This window comes from Gymnodraco acuticeps, unplaced genomic scaffold, assembly GCF_902827175.1.
Source record: "Gymnodraco acuticeps unplaced genomic scaffold, fGymAcu1.1, whole genome shotgun sequence".
NCBI lineage: Eukaryota > Metazoa > Chordata > Actinopteri > Perciformes > Bathydraconidae > Gymnodraco > Gymnodraco acuticeps.
This window is the reverse complement of record NW_022989985.1, coordinates 4,021,856-4,034,254: the sequence shown is the minus strand read 5'-3', so window position 1 is coordinate 4,034,254 and position 12,399 is coordinate 4,021,856. Positions and strand designations below refer to the sequence as shown.

General features: G+C 39.5%; 1 protein-coding gene across 5 annotated transcripts in view; it reads right to left on the bottom strand.

Moving 5' to 3' along the window:
- The window catches only part of dock5 (dedicator of cytokinesis 5), a 36,076-nt gene extending 24,338 nt beyond the window's left edge, over window positions 1-11,738 (bottom strand). For 3 of the 5 annotated variants that reach the window (XR_004568611.1, XM_034212505.1, XM_034212506.1), the window contains exons 1-10: window positions 11,517-11,559; window positions 4,765-4,848; window positions 4,480-4,520; window positions 4,343-4,398; window positions 3,973-4,069; window positions 3,689-3,837; window positions 3,417-3,552; window positions 3,148-3,305; window positions 1,164-1,245; window positions 453-582 (exon numbers count right to left, since the gene is read on the bottom strand). Coding sequence is in view for 4 of the 5 variants with exons in the window: in XM_034212505.1 (XP_034068396.1) it covers window positions 453-582; window positions 1,164-1,245; window positions 3,148-3,305; window positions 3,417-3,552; window positions 3,689-3,837; window positions 3,973-4,069; window positions 4,343-4,398; window positions 4,480-4,520; window positions 4,765-4,848; window positions 11,517-11,559 (976 nt within the window). In the remaining variant the exon portion in view is untranslated. Of the gene's footprint in view, window positions 1-246; window positions 583-1,163; window positions 1,246-3,147; window positions 3,306-3,416; window positions 3,553-3,688; window positions 3,838-3,972; window positions 4,070-4,342; window positions 4,399-4,479; window positions 4,521-4,764; window positions 4,849-11,516 lie in introns of those variants that run through there. The other 2 variants (XM_034212504.1, XM_034212507.1) reach the window with 2 other exon arrangements.
- Window positions 11,739-12,399: the final 661 nt, after the last annotated feature.

Below are 12,399 nucleotides of genomic sequence, written 5' to 3'. Positions count from 1 at the left end.
AAAACAGAATGAGAGCTCTTGATCTGCAGTTTGCAAATGCCTCTGAATGGTTCATTCCACCCAACTCTTTCCCTTAAGTGATTTTTGTTTTTCCTCGCTAAGAAAAATGGGACTCCTGAATGAAACGTTCTTTCTGACTCTGGTTTCAGTCCATTTGCTGGAACAGCAGAGCAAATCATTCCTCATCAAACCCACTAATCATCTGGCCAAAACAAAAAGACGGGTGCTAAACCAATTTGCACTCACGTGTATTGCCAAGGCGGAGTGGAGGCATTTTCTAGGTCAGGAAGCAGGTGTTCCCATTTCATTCAGCACAAGGATCCTTCATTTTTACAACTCAGCGGAACCATTCATGCAAATATTGCACCAGAAAGGAGAGGAATTGTCTTTGTTGAGTTCTGGGAATTTGTTATTGCCAAAACAAATATTAGGAAGTTTGAAAAGCAGCTCACCAGCTACACCAAAGGGCCTTCTCAGTCCTCCTGTGTGTTTCTTGCCCTCTTTGAGCTCCATGCTGCCCACTCTTATGATCTGACACACGAGGAAGAGGCGCTGTCGCATCAAGTCACTGCTGCTCAGGTCCTGCACACAAAGGAAGACAAATAAAGAGGATTGTTTTATGGTGTATTAAGTGATGAGGTGCATTACATACAAAATGAAGTTGACTCTACGCAACTCTTGCCTGTTATTTTGTTCATGCAGACCAGATGGCAAATATTACAGAATAAAAGCATGCAGTAACACCCTCAAACATATTGCTTCCCAGATTCTCTATGTGTTTGTTTTCCTGGAGGCGCTTCAAGACGAAGGTGTCTTGACATGTGTGCTTTGAGGAAGTCAATATTTGATACATTTTCAGCTCTTTGCCTTGATGAATGTGGTTTGATCACATTAAAAAACACAATTTCATGCAGGTTAGCTCAACGCGTTGTTAGCAGGAAACTGGGACTGTGTCATTAACATAAACAGCGGTGAAATAATGGAGGAAAATGTATTCAGATTTGCAGAGATGTGGCGTGAATGTGAGCCATTCAGTGCAACTTTCAGCAAATTAAGAGCGATCCAGGAGCAAATTGGCTTTTTTGTCTCAGATTTCAGGCCGCGTCAGGATTGTTTAAATCCGAAGCAGAGGGAATACAGGCGGTGGGCTGGGATTCACTCACCGTGAATAGTGCTGGCAGGTTGTTGAGTTTTTCAATTTCTTTAGGCATCCCCATACTATCCCAGCGCACCAGGAAGTTCTCACTGCAGGAATTTCAATAAGAATCACAGTTAGAGATCACATTATCTAAAAGGCATCAGGAGAAATAGAAAATAACTAATGTAAAAAAATAAACTTTGCATCACTTTATCTGTCTCAGCAGATACAATCCAAGAGATGATTGCATATTTGGAATAGCAACAATGTGAGACTATTGAACCACATAGACATTTCTCATAGCAGGCATTCTGAGGCAAATGGTAAAGGCAGAAATGCATTGCTTGCGGGCATTACTACAGAGGGAACACATCCATTATTAATGTGTTTAGTTACACCTGCGATTTTCCTGCAATGAGTCAAAATGTCTGCTGTAATAAAGGTCTAATGTTGTCCCCTCGCTCTGTCCGGAGGAGCAGAGGTCAGAGTCGTCGGCAGAAACATCCCCGAGCAGCCGAGAAGTGTTCCTAGCTTTTATTTTTATAATCTCCATTATTAATGCTGCCACTATTTTTGACAAGCTTAGAATAGTTATTTTTCTTCACCAGCATGTTGAAGAAGCAGCAGTTTCATGGCCCCTGAAACTAGTCGCTTCCAGCCTAGAGCTCTCATTTATCATCAGAGCTTTGCAGAGTTATATGACAATAATATACAACCTCAAGCCATTATTGTTATTTCACACAAGCTTAGCATAACTAATTATATTTATTTTCTTCACTTGGTTACTTTTACCACAATAAACATCAAAGTAGAAGCACTATTTTTCTTCAGTATTGATGATTTAATGATGTGTCCAACTTGTTAGATACATCAAATCTCCTACTCACCTACAAAGCCCTCCACCCCCTGGCCCCTACCTCTCTCACAGATCTCCTTCAGGAGTACACCCCCCTCTTGTTTCCACCGCTTAATCTCAGCTAGTCTATCTACCATCCCCTGATTCACACCTCACTACCGTGGTTGCTTGGTCTTTTAGCTGCACTGCGCCCAAGCTCTTGAAGTCTTCCCACTTCACATCCAACAGTCTGACACCCGTACAAATCCCTCCTTAAAACTCACCTCTTCAAATTGGCCTTCTCACTTTAGTCATCCGGCTTGTTATCAATGCTACTCCCTTTCCACAATACATGCCTGATTTCAAATGTCTCTTTTTGTGTCTGCCCTGTCTGTATTTTATATTTTGCTGTATTTACTTGAGTATGTCTTTTATGCATTGTAAGGTATCCTGAGGTGTATGGAAAGGTTCCTCCAAATAAAATGTATTATTAACATTAAATAAAATAGTGTCACGTTAAAGTGGACCTATCATGCTATATTTGAATAATATATTGTAGAGCCATAACTATATAAAATATATGTCTGCGAAGTTTTTTTTTCAAAATACCAAACAGATCATGCATTTTAGCCATGCCTCATTTCGCTCTATTTGCTCTTTTTTAGCCCTGTTTTTGCAAGGGCTGAATCTGAGAAGCGTTCTTCGCTGCTTTTGTGGCAGACTACAGCGCCACCTACAGGCCTGGCATATGTACTACACAGCGTCTCCAGCGCTTTCGAATGGCAATGGCCGTGGCTGTCTCTTCCTGATAAGTAGAGAGTTGCCCATATAGGCGGAGCTCCTCGTTTCTGACGTCAGAGATATTTCAAATCTGTATCAGATCCGTTGCAGCCCCGTTTTTAGAGATTTGTGTATGGAGGAAAAGAGAGAGGGTTTTGTTTTCTGACACTTGGTGAGTTCCCTGACACACCGGGGACACATTCATGTATAAAAGACGTACAAAAGTGCATTTTGCATGATAGGTCCCCTTTAAGATACATTTTAGACTTTTTGTTTGTATCATGCTTGAAACATACTGTATTTCTTTACTATGTCAAATACCAATTCAATGAACTAAAATTGACAAATCAAGCTTAATACTGAAATTAGTTGTAAATTAAAGTGTGGAGCTAACCTGATGAATTCAGACTGGTCGGGGTCGTACAGAGACATTAGCAGCTCAGCATCCTCTCCAATGTTGCATACAAAGTTCTTCAGGTTCATGAGTAGACTGTAGGTGTGCACAGTACTGAAAAGGGTCTGACGCCTCATCTCCAGGTTTTGTAGCCGCGTCTGCAGAAAAACAGAGCCCCAGGCAGTGCATGGACACAGATATTATTTAAAAATTGACAGCAACTATGGGAAGAAAAAGTGTCTGAAAGTGTGAACAAATCAAAATCATGCCTTCTCTTCTTGTATCCTGTCATCCACACTGCGGGAGGCGGTCTCGTGTGCCCGGAACAGACTGACCGTGCTGGTCCAGTCCGGATCCAGAGTGTTTCCTGCTTCATCTCGCACCACCAGGTCCAACCCCAGAATCCTTAAAGCACAGAGGATCAAACACTTTAATTTAAATCGACAATCTTGGAGCCATGGCTCAGGCTAATAAAACATTACAATGGTGTTTATGCTGCAAGGCAATTTGTTGCTGTACAATAAGGCAGCAGGACTCATACCGGTTTCCGTAATCAATCTTAGCTGTGACTTTCTTTCTGAGCTCCACAAGGTCATCCTTAGGCAGCGTTCCTGACACTATCTGAGATCGATATTCGATGAGACTGTACGCCATCTGCGTAACACTCCTGAATGCTTTTGTCTTGTTCGCCTGTCAAATAAAGATGTACACACTAATAACAAAACATTCTCCAGAGGTGTGAAATAAAATGTCTCACAGTAGTGTGAATCCTAGTAGGAGACACTTGTGTGTGTAGTAGAAACAGAGACGTTGATTTACACTCACCACGTAGAGCTTGTGCCATATCTGTGCCCATTCTCTCAGAGTAGCCCCGAGCTCCTGCACCAGGGGCAAATCGGCTGGAGTAATTATTTCCTGCTGGCTACCAGCCACAAGGAGAGAATAATAAGATATTGGAAAAGTGGCTCATCATTCACAGATCATGTCACATCATTTGGACAGACTCAAGTGCATTAATTTACATGATAAATAGTGGGATGGTTTCCCCACCACAGCCAAGAAAAGCATTAGTGAATCCTTACTTATTGTAATTACAAGTGCACTGCTATTATATATTAATGACAAGGCAGGGTGGCAAACCAAAGTCAAAGTGGATTATCATCACGCTGATATGTTTACTGACATGTGCTCTCACCCTGTTCCCTCAACCGTAGCCTCCTTTAAGTGGATGTAGGAAGCTGGGAAAATGCCCTGAGGAAGCAATGAGGTAAATCAGTAAATATACATCACAGCATTAGTTAGATGATAATAGAGTGCTAATGACTCATTTACCTTATGCGATTTCTTGCGTAGTGTGTAACCCCTATACCAGCCTGAGGAAATATGAATGAACAGAGAAACATGTTACAGAGAGGGATAGGCTGTGGACAAGACAGTGATGTGAGTGATGACAGTCCACCCTGTCTGGAGGACGATGTAGTAGTCTAATTTGCATTATTATGCATAGCATATCGAGCGATGGTTTGTTCAACATTTCATCCAAGTTCCTGTGTCAGCTTGCTTGTGAAGGAAAAGAGGGGATGTGTCAGGGCTTGTTGTGCGTTGAGGCTCGCTCACCTTCCAATTTCTCAAGTATGTGCACCGTGTCCCCCACCTGCAGACACAGCTCCAGCTCACCACTCGCCTCATAGTTGTAGATTGCTGAAGGACAAAAAAGGGCTGTCTCATTATTGGAAACACACACAACATTCAATACATACTGTTAAAGAAAAGTTTTAAGCCGACAGTTTGATAAGTTTTATTCCCGCTCCAGGTCCAGTGGATTAAGAAAAAGCCCAAATCCCCTTTCAATCACTCAGGAAAAGGCATGTTCTTAAAAAAAGTTCTGGATCAGAGGATTGCAGTTTCTTCCAGGAAAATAGGCAATTCTTGTCGTAGAATTGCATGCAGAGAGGATCTTGATCTTTGATTTATTCCTCATCTTACTGCTCTTTGTAACAGCAGGCTGTATGCTTGTGCAGCTGGCCTGCATGACTCAAACCTTTAAAGTCTTTTGACGATTCTTAATTGAAACAGATGCCCTGAGGCAGTGTTTAACGTTCCAGTGGACTGTGCCGGAGCAGGTAGCTTCAGAGAGAGAGAAAGAAAAGGAGGGCAGCTAAAAAGGGCGATGGCATTACATCCTCTTTATTTCGGATATCACGCTAGCCTTTGGTCAATAGTTACACTCTGCAGGTCATGCTTCTGCAAACTGGCTCACCTTCCAGCCCTGCCCTTCTCTTTACTCAGTTTATTAACATTTCCTGGTGGCGACTCCTTAAACTCTCTTACCAGGACACGGATGGGAGGGATCACACCAGAATACGTCTCTGCGCACACAGACACACGCTTAACCAACAAGAAGTTGCAAAAGAGAAACCTTGGCAAACAATACTCTAGCAAAGGTCTTTGTCAAGACTTGAAGGAGCCGCAATAGTGAGCAGCCAATCTCATATAGTGATAGAGGAACTATAAGCAGAGAGCTATGTCCTGACTTGCATGGTGATAATGTTTGTTGCTCCAGGCTAGATTTCCCAGCACGCTTCAACTGGCTTGCCTTATCACAACTCAGTCTGAATACCAAAACTTGACAAAATACTGAAGGCGGTTGTACCCTTCTCTCTCCATGACATCCTCCTTAAAGATTTATTTTTATAGCTTTCCAAAAAGCACATTTGCCCAGACAGAATCTCCACATGGAATCAGGTTAAGACTGCATCAGTATAGACAGCCTATTTTAAATGTAAGGTTAAACCCATGTCTGCTGTACTGATGTAAGGATATCACCAGCACAGGTTCAATTGAATGATACCATAGTCAGAGATCCCTCACAAATACTGAAACTTAGAACCGGTCAGAAACACTTACCTCTGACGCCTTTCTTACCTTCTTTTTCCCACAAACACGTACATTGCCTAACATCCCCGTTTATGTATGTGTTATATTGTGAACATCAAGTTCAAGTCTTTAGAGCAAACAACGTATCATACTATATCATTATTTTAAGTTGAATTAACATGAAAATGAATTATATTTTTCTATCACTTGCTGGTAGTTTCACTATTTGCATATTTCTAAAGTGATTAAGGTCGTTAAAATAAACTTGTTTTGCCATTTTGTGTCGTTTTTTTTACACAATCTGCATACAAGTTTTGTCCTTTAAAGCAAAGGAAAGACTTTTTACATTTGCCTTTTTTACCATCCTCGCCCCTTTTTATTTCAATGCATTTGTTGGGCAGCCCCCACTGTTGGGTAAGAGCATTGAGAAACCGCTCTTGTACTGAATCAATAAGAGATTCTGCTATGACAAGTAAACATATATGCCCAAGATTGTACATTTCAGATGTTTCAAAACTGATGAGTACGAACATAGGTACATTTTTTTACCACAGCTCAAATCTGTCAAATGGTATAAAAAGTAAAAAATGTCAATAGTTTTTTTTTGCTTTATGAATGACCTGTGTATAACTCAATGAACTCACTTGTGGCCTTTTTTTCCGCATGTGACTTTTATATTATATTTTGTTAATCATTCATGTATATTGTCAATGTTAACCGCTTCAAACTAAGATATTTGAACTACTTTTACTTTGCTTTGGTTAACCAAGCTAGTTTTCTCATTAGGGTAACATTGCTGTTTTTTTACTTTTTCCAATGTAAAATAATTTGTAGCTTGCAAACCTATATTTTCAACTACAATGGTTATTTGTATTTAAAAAGAAACAACTGGCACGCTGTGAATTCTCTTTGAAAAAAGGATTTGTTGTCACAGAGGAAATATTTGTGCAGCCAGAACAATCTTGAATAAAACGAGCACTGAAGAAATGACATCTGCCTCTGGTGATGCCAGGAGTCACAATGGTCCATTCACCATCTTGACTGTCCGGGCCTGGCAACAGTGGGTAAAATGCCATTGGCAGGCAAGCGGCTGAGCGTGTGGTGATGCCACACTGTCTGCACTAAAGGCAACAGTCTGAACACTGGCAGCACAACTCATCTGCTCTGAGACCCACTATCATCCTCTTGAACTTAAAACACTGAGCCTGAAGCCATTGTAGTAAATTCCAATAAAGCCGTAATCTGAGTAGGTTCAAGTTTATAAGCATATGTTAAATCAAAGCGAGGCTGATTCAATCTTAATGATTTATCAAGGAAGTGGATTAGCCAACAATTAAAGAACACTACGGCTGAACAGTTTGAGCCGCAGCTGGCAGCCCATCACAGCCAACACGTTTCAATAAGAATCCATTGTTCTCTTCACTGACTGGGTGTGAAGGAAAACATAAACAAGTACTCCGAGTTATGGCCGTGATAACACACATGCAAACAATATGACGCAAGATAGATGAGCCTAGCAACCCATCCTTGAACATACAGACATTACGGCTCCACTGAGTTCACACAGATCCTCAGCATGAAAATCGCTCCATCAAATACATGAAAGAAATGAAACGATAAAGCCAGAAATGGGGCAGACATAAACGTTGCCATGCTAAACAAACGGACTCTGATTCCACAATAATAACAACCATCATATGTACTTGCACAGTAGAGTTGTAAGCAAACATTGTACCAAACTATTAAAATGGTATTATGTTATAGGGCTGCAACATACAACATTTTATTTTCATTATAGATCAATCAGATTCTCAATTTGTTGTGGTATAAAACAGAAAAAAGCAAGTCTCCATATTGGAAAATAAATATATATAAAATATGGATGCATTTTATGAGAAAACATTTCTTCATGAAAGATGACTTATTACTTATATTTTGCGATTAGTTTTTTAAAAACCCAATCACTACGACTAATTGCTTAAAATCAATGAAAGTGGAATTAGAATAGAATGGTATTCTAATAAACTTGAAAAGGTCTTTTAGGTAGCTACTATTATGTGATGTATCATATCTTTAAAACCTGAATTCAAACATACATATTTCAAATGCTTTGGAAGAAGCGAGCGGTACAGTATGATTCCAAAAACTAATTAGGTAAAAGCAAGTCTATTAAAGTTTGTCTTAGAGCCATTTCTCCTCAGGAGAAACCTTTCAAAATAAAGGCCTTGCCTTCGATCTACCATCTAGAGTCTAGACACTCGGAGACAATCTGTAGCTCCAGCTAATAAGTCCTTGTAGGTTATCCATAAATCAGAAAGTTAATTTTCAACTTCAAATCTAATAGTGCCAAAGAGGAATTAGACCACTTATGGGCTCATTTTTTTTTAATTCTGGTAAAAAATCTGCTACAAAGTAAATTACAATTGCCTTTTCTGAAGGAGAAAGAAACGACAAGGTCTTTCTACAGGTTCATTAAGAACTTCTCCAAACTTATGTCCGAGTTTGGAAAGTCATGACTGACCATCCAATAATCTGGTTAGTCCATCAAAACTGAGAACAACAATTATCTTAACGGCTGGTATCAGACCTATGGCGCCGTCAACAGCTTTAGATTTGCTTTGCTAATAAGACACAGACAGACGCCCACAAAGCAGAAGACACACCGGCAGAGCAAACCATTTTAAGCCCTCATCAAATTAAGGACACATATTTATTGTTGTTTATTGCATAAAACTACAAAGTGGAAGTTTTGGATGAGCACTTGAAAATCTTTTTCACACGCCCACAGTGAGGGCAAGAATAAGTCAGCCTTTATGAATGCTTATTGTTACCTAACTTTGTTTGTTTGAGTTTTATTGTGCAGAAACTACAAGGCCGTTTACATTCATCTATGCCTGCCTTATATCTGAGTTTACACAGTTATTATACATTTATTAATACAGTTATTAAATACATATCTGTATTTTGGGGTTGTAGAAAATGTTAGCCTGCTTTCATCAGTTTTTTCCGGGTCTTCCCTGTCTCAGCGTCTCTTGCAAACGTTTAAAAACACAGTTCCTGAATACAAGCTTTGTGTGTTACTCTGAGGATTTAGCACTTAGCTAATTTCACATTATTGATTAAAGCACCTAGCCCTTCTTTAATATAAAATACATCAATATCAAAACATTTTACAATATGGGATCTTTAAAAACGAAAAGGATAACAATGTCAGAGATGTCGCCTTTTTAATTCTACAGATGCTTCTTCCTTGTTGAAACCTGTTGCCTACATTACCCACCATTCAACCTAATGTAACTCACACAGCATACAGAATACCACATCAGTGTTAAGCAACACCTGTTAACATACTTTGTTGTGCAAAATTAGTTCCGCTTTAACTTCCTGAATAACTGTTATCTGGCAAGGCCATTAGTTGGTCAAAAATGTATAATGTTTTTAATACACACTGTCAATACAAATGGCCAACTTCATATGGGTTTGGGTCAAAATCAAGCAATAACATGACCACCCATTAAGGAGACCTGGCCTTGAAATCTTATTACGCCTTTTGATTTCATTGTGGATGCAAATTATGTGAAAATAGACATGCAGTATATTTAACTAAAATGTTCCCTACCTTGTGATTTCAATGATTTATTTGAGTCTCTAGTGCAGCGCTTCTCTTCAGGACATATAAAAAGGGAAAGCTATCCTCTTGTGATGGTGACACAAATTAGCTTGTGATATCTTAAGCCCCACATTATCCACATTTCCCTTTTAGCTAGTATGATATAATTGTTATTATCAGAAACCTGGCAACTAATTTTTCTACTGAAAATGTAGTTGACTGGATCTGGGCAAAGCCTGGGTTGCAATCGGATTACAAAAGTAGGACCTTGTGCAGGGTCCGATAACATTTGAAGGATTAAGTACAGTTCTGGTGACACCTGCCCCGTTTCTGGGGCGGTTGGCAGGAGAATGGCACCATCTACACAATCAAGCAGAGCAACACTTTTTAACACATTACTGAAAGGATTTACACACAAAATCACCTGCTAAAAAAGTATGTTATAATCATTTTAGTCACAACAGCAACACATCAAAGTCGGTAACAGAATCCAGGCTAAAGCAAGATATTCCTAATAGGCTCTGGTTCACACATATTCCATTAGGACTAGGTATTCACACACGGTTGCTCCTCTTGCGTAACACATCTGCTTCCCAATAGGAAACACTGTCTGTAGCACAGATTTAGCGGTGAATCAGTACGGTAACCAATGACCGGCCAACCTGTACTGACAATAAAGTCATTACAGTAAACCTGGAAGGAATTTCACATGAAGGTTACAAGTTGTGCTCATTTGCCCTGAGGGCGTGGAGGTCTACCTGATAGCATGAACGTGCATGCAGTTAGCCCACAAACACACATTTATAAATGTGACAGTGCCACACCTTATTGCAAACCACTAAAAAAACATTTTAAAAGTTGAAAGGAACACAAAAAGTGTTTTAATAGCATCAAAAGAAAAATCACAGTTGTGCCCTATAAGCATGGGTAGAAAACTACTTAGATTTTTGAGTTAACCTGAATTCACAAAGGTACTAAAGTAGAATAACAGAAGTAGTATCCGCTAAGTGTAGCCTACTTGAAGTGTACAAAGTAAGCAGAAAGGCTATTTTCACCACGTTATCTTATAATTATATATTATATTAAGAGGATTGTGGAATCACCAACAAATACACATAGGAGCATTTTAATGTTGTAGTTTGTCAATATGTAGATACTTTTAGATACTGGGTTGATAAGTAGTACGCCTACAGTATCATAAGCATAACATGCGTTTATGGGTGTAAACTATGAGAGATATATTTCGCCTCGGAAATGTCATGGGGTACAAGTTTAAAGAAGCATAACATGGAAATACTCAAGTAAAGAACAATAATGTCAAAATAGGCTCATGGTACTTAGATACGTTCCAACACTTCCCAAAGTGTTAAGGTACACTGACAAACCTAATGTCTATACAAATTATCTCCTGTTATCTGACATGCTATACAGTCACAGCAGTGGCTCCCATGTGGGACCCTCCAGGAGTCCTTCAGGGGGCTTCTAGGGACTTAACAGCTAAATGAGAATGTATTCAAGTTCACAGCAACTTCCACAAGTCAACTCAGCGAAGTTAGGTACAAGAATGACTGGTATGCTCATTGAACTCTTGGCTCTTTTCCATTTTTCCTCACCACCTATTATGGACACTTGGTAATTTCTTACTCCAACCAAATACCTTGACTCGCCAGGACAACAAGTAGGGCAACTCACAAACTATGTAATAAAAAGTACCCAAACCCCCTCCGGGCTACGGTGTCGCTACGCACCATGTACCACCAATAACAACAAAACCCTACGTGTGTTTCCTAACTTCAGACTCCCCTTTCCCGTGAAGTTTAGTTGGGATCACTCGGTGGGCTTGTAACTCACAAAACACGCGACGCTGCTTTTGAAAACTTACCGACTCCGTACTTCTCTTTTTTAGTAGGAATCCAACGGGTCATGTCGGGGGAGGATGTGAAGTTGTCTGAATAAATAAATAACTATATACATTTGCCAAACGCGGACGGGCGGTGCACTCCTGCTCGTCCTGAGCTCTACAGTTCCGCCATCATGACTTGTAAACGGGGAGGGGAGAGTCCGAGAGGAGGGGAGGCGTGAACCATGGAGCTCTCAAAACTACCCCCACAACAACAACATACCGCGGTGGAATGTAAGTACATTTATTCTGTGGTACTCAGATCCTTTACTTAAATATACTTACTAATACCACAGTTTTAGAAATAAAAGTTATGCATTGAAAATGTTACTCAAGAAAAAGTAAATTGTAGAGGCTGTAAAAAGACCCAATTCTAAATAATAAATAAAAAACACCCAGAAAATAAAAGAGACAATTACTTCAATGTTTATCAAGCCAATTGATTCTCTATCAATCTTTCAAAAGCTGCTAAAAGCTGGCTAGTTTCATTTGTAACAAAGCATCTTATTGAGTAGGCCTACTATTTGATAAACTCTTTTTAAATGTGTAATTTGTTAAGTCACTAGTAACTAAAGGCATAAGATAATTGTAGCCAAGTAAAACTACAACATTTTTAGTGGAGTAAAGAAAATGATCAAGTTAAGTAAAACCCCCTGAAATTGCACATACTTCAGTAAATATAGCCTACTTATTTACAGTCTACCACTGCATTTTCTTTATAAGTACTACTTAAAATGTTGAAGTGCTTATTTTAGGCCTATGCCATTATATCGAGTTTATATTGTGAGATTAGACAGCATGGTCCTGTCATAATGTTATATAGTAATGTCCCAATGGTGTCTTTTCTTTTCAATGGTGTATTTTA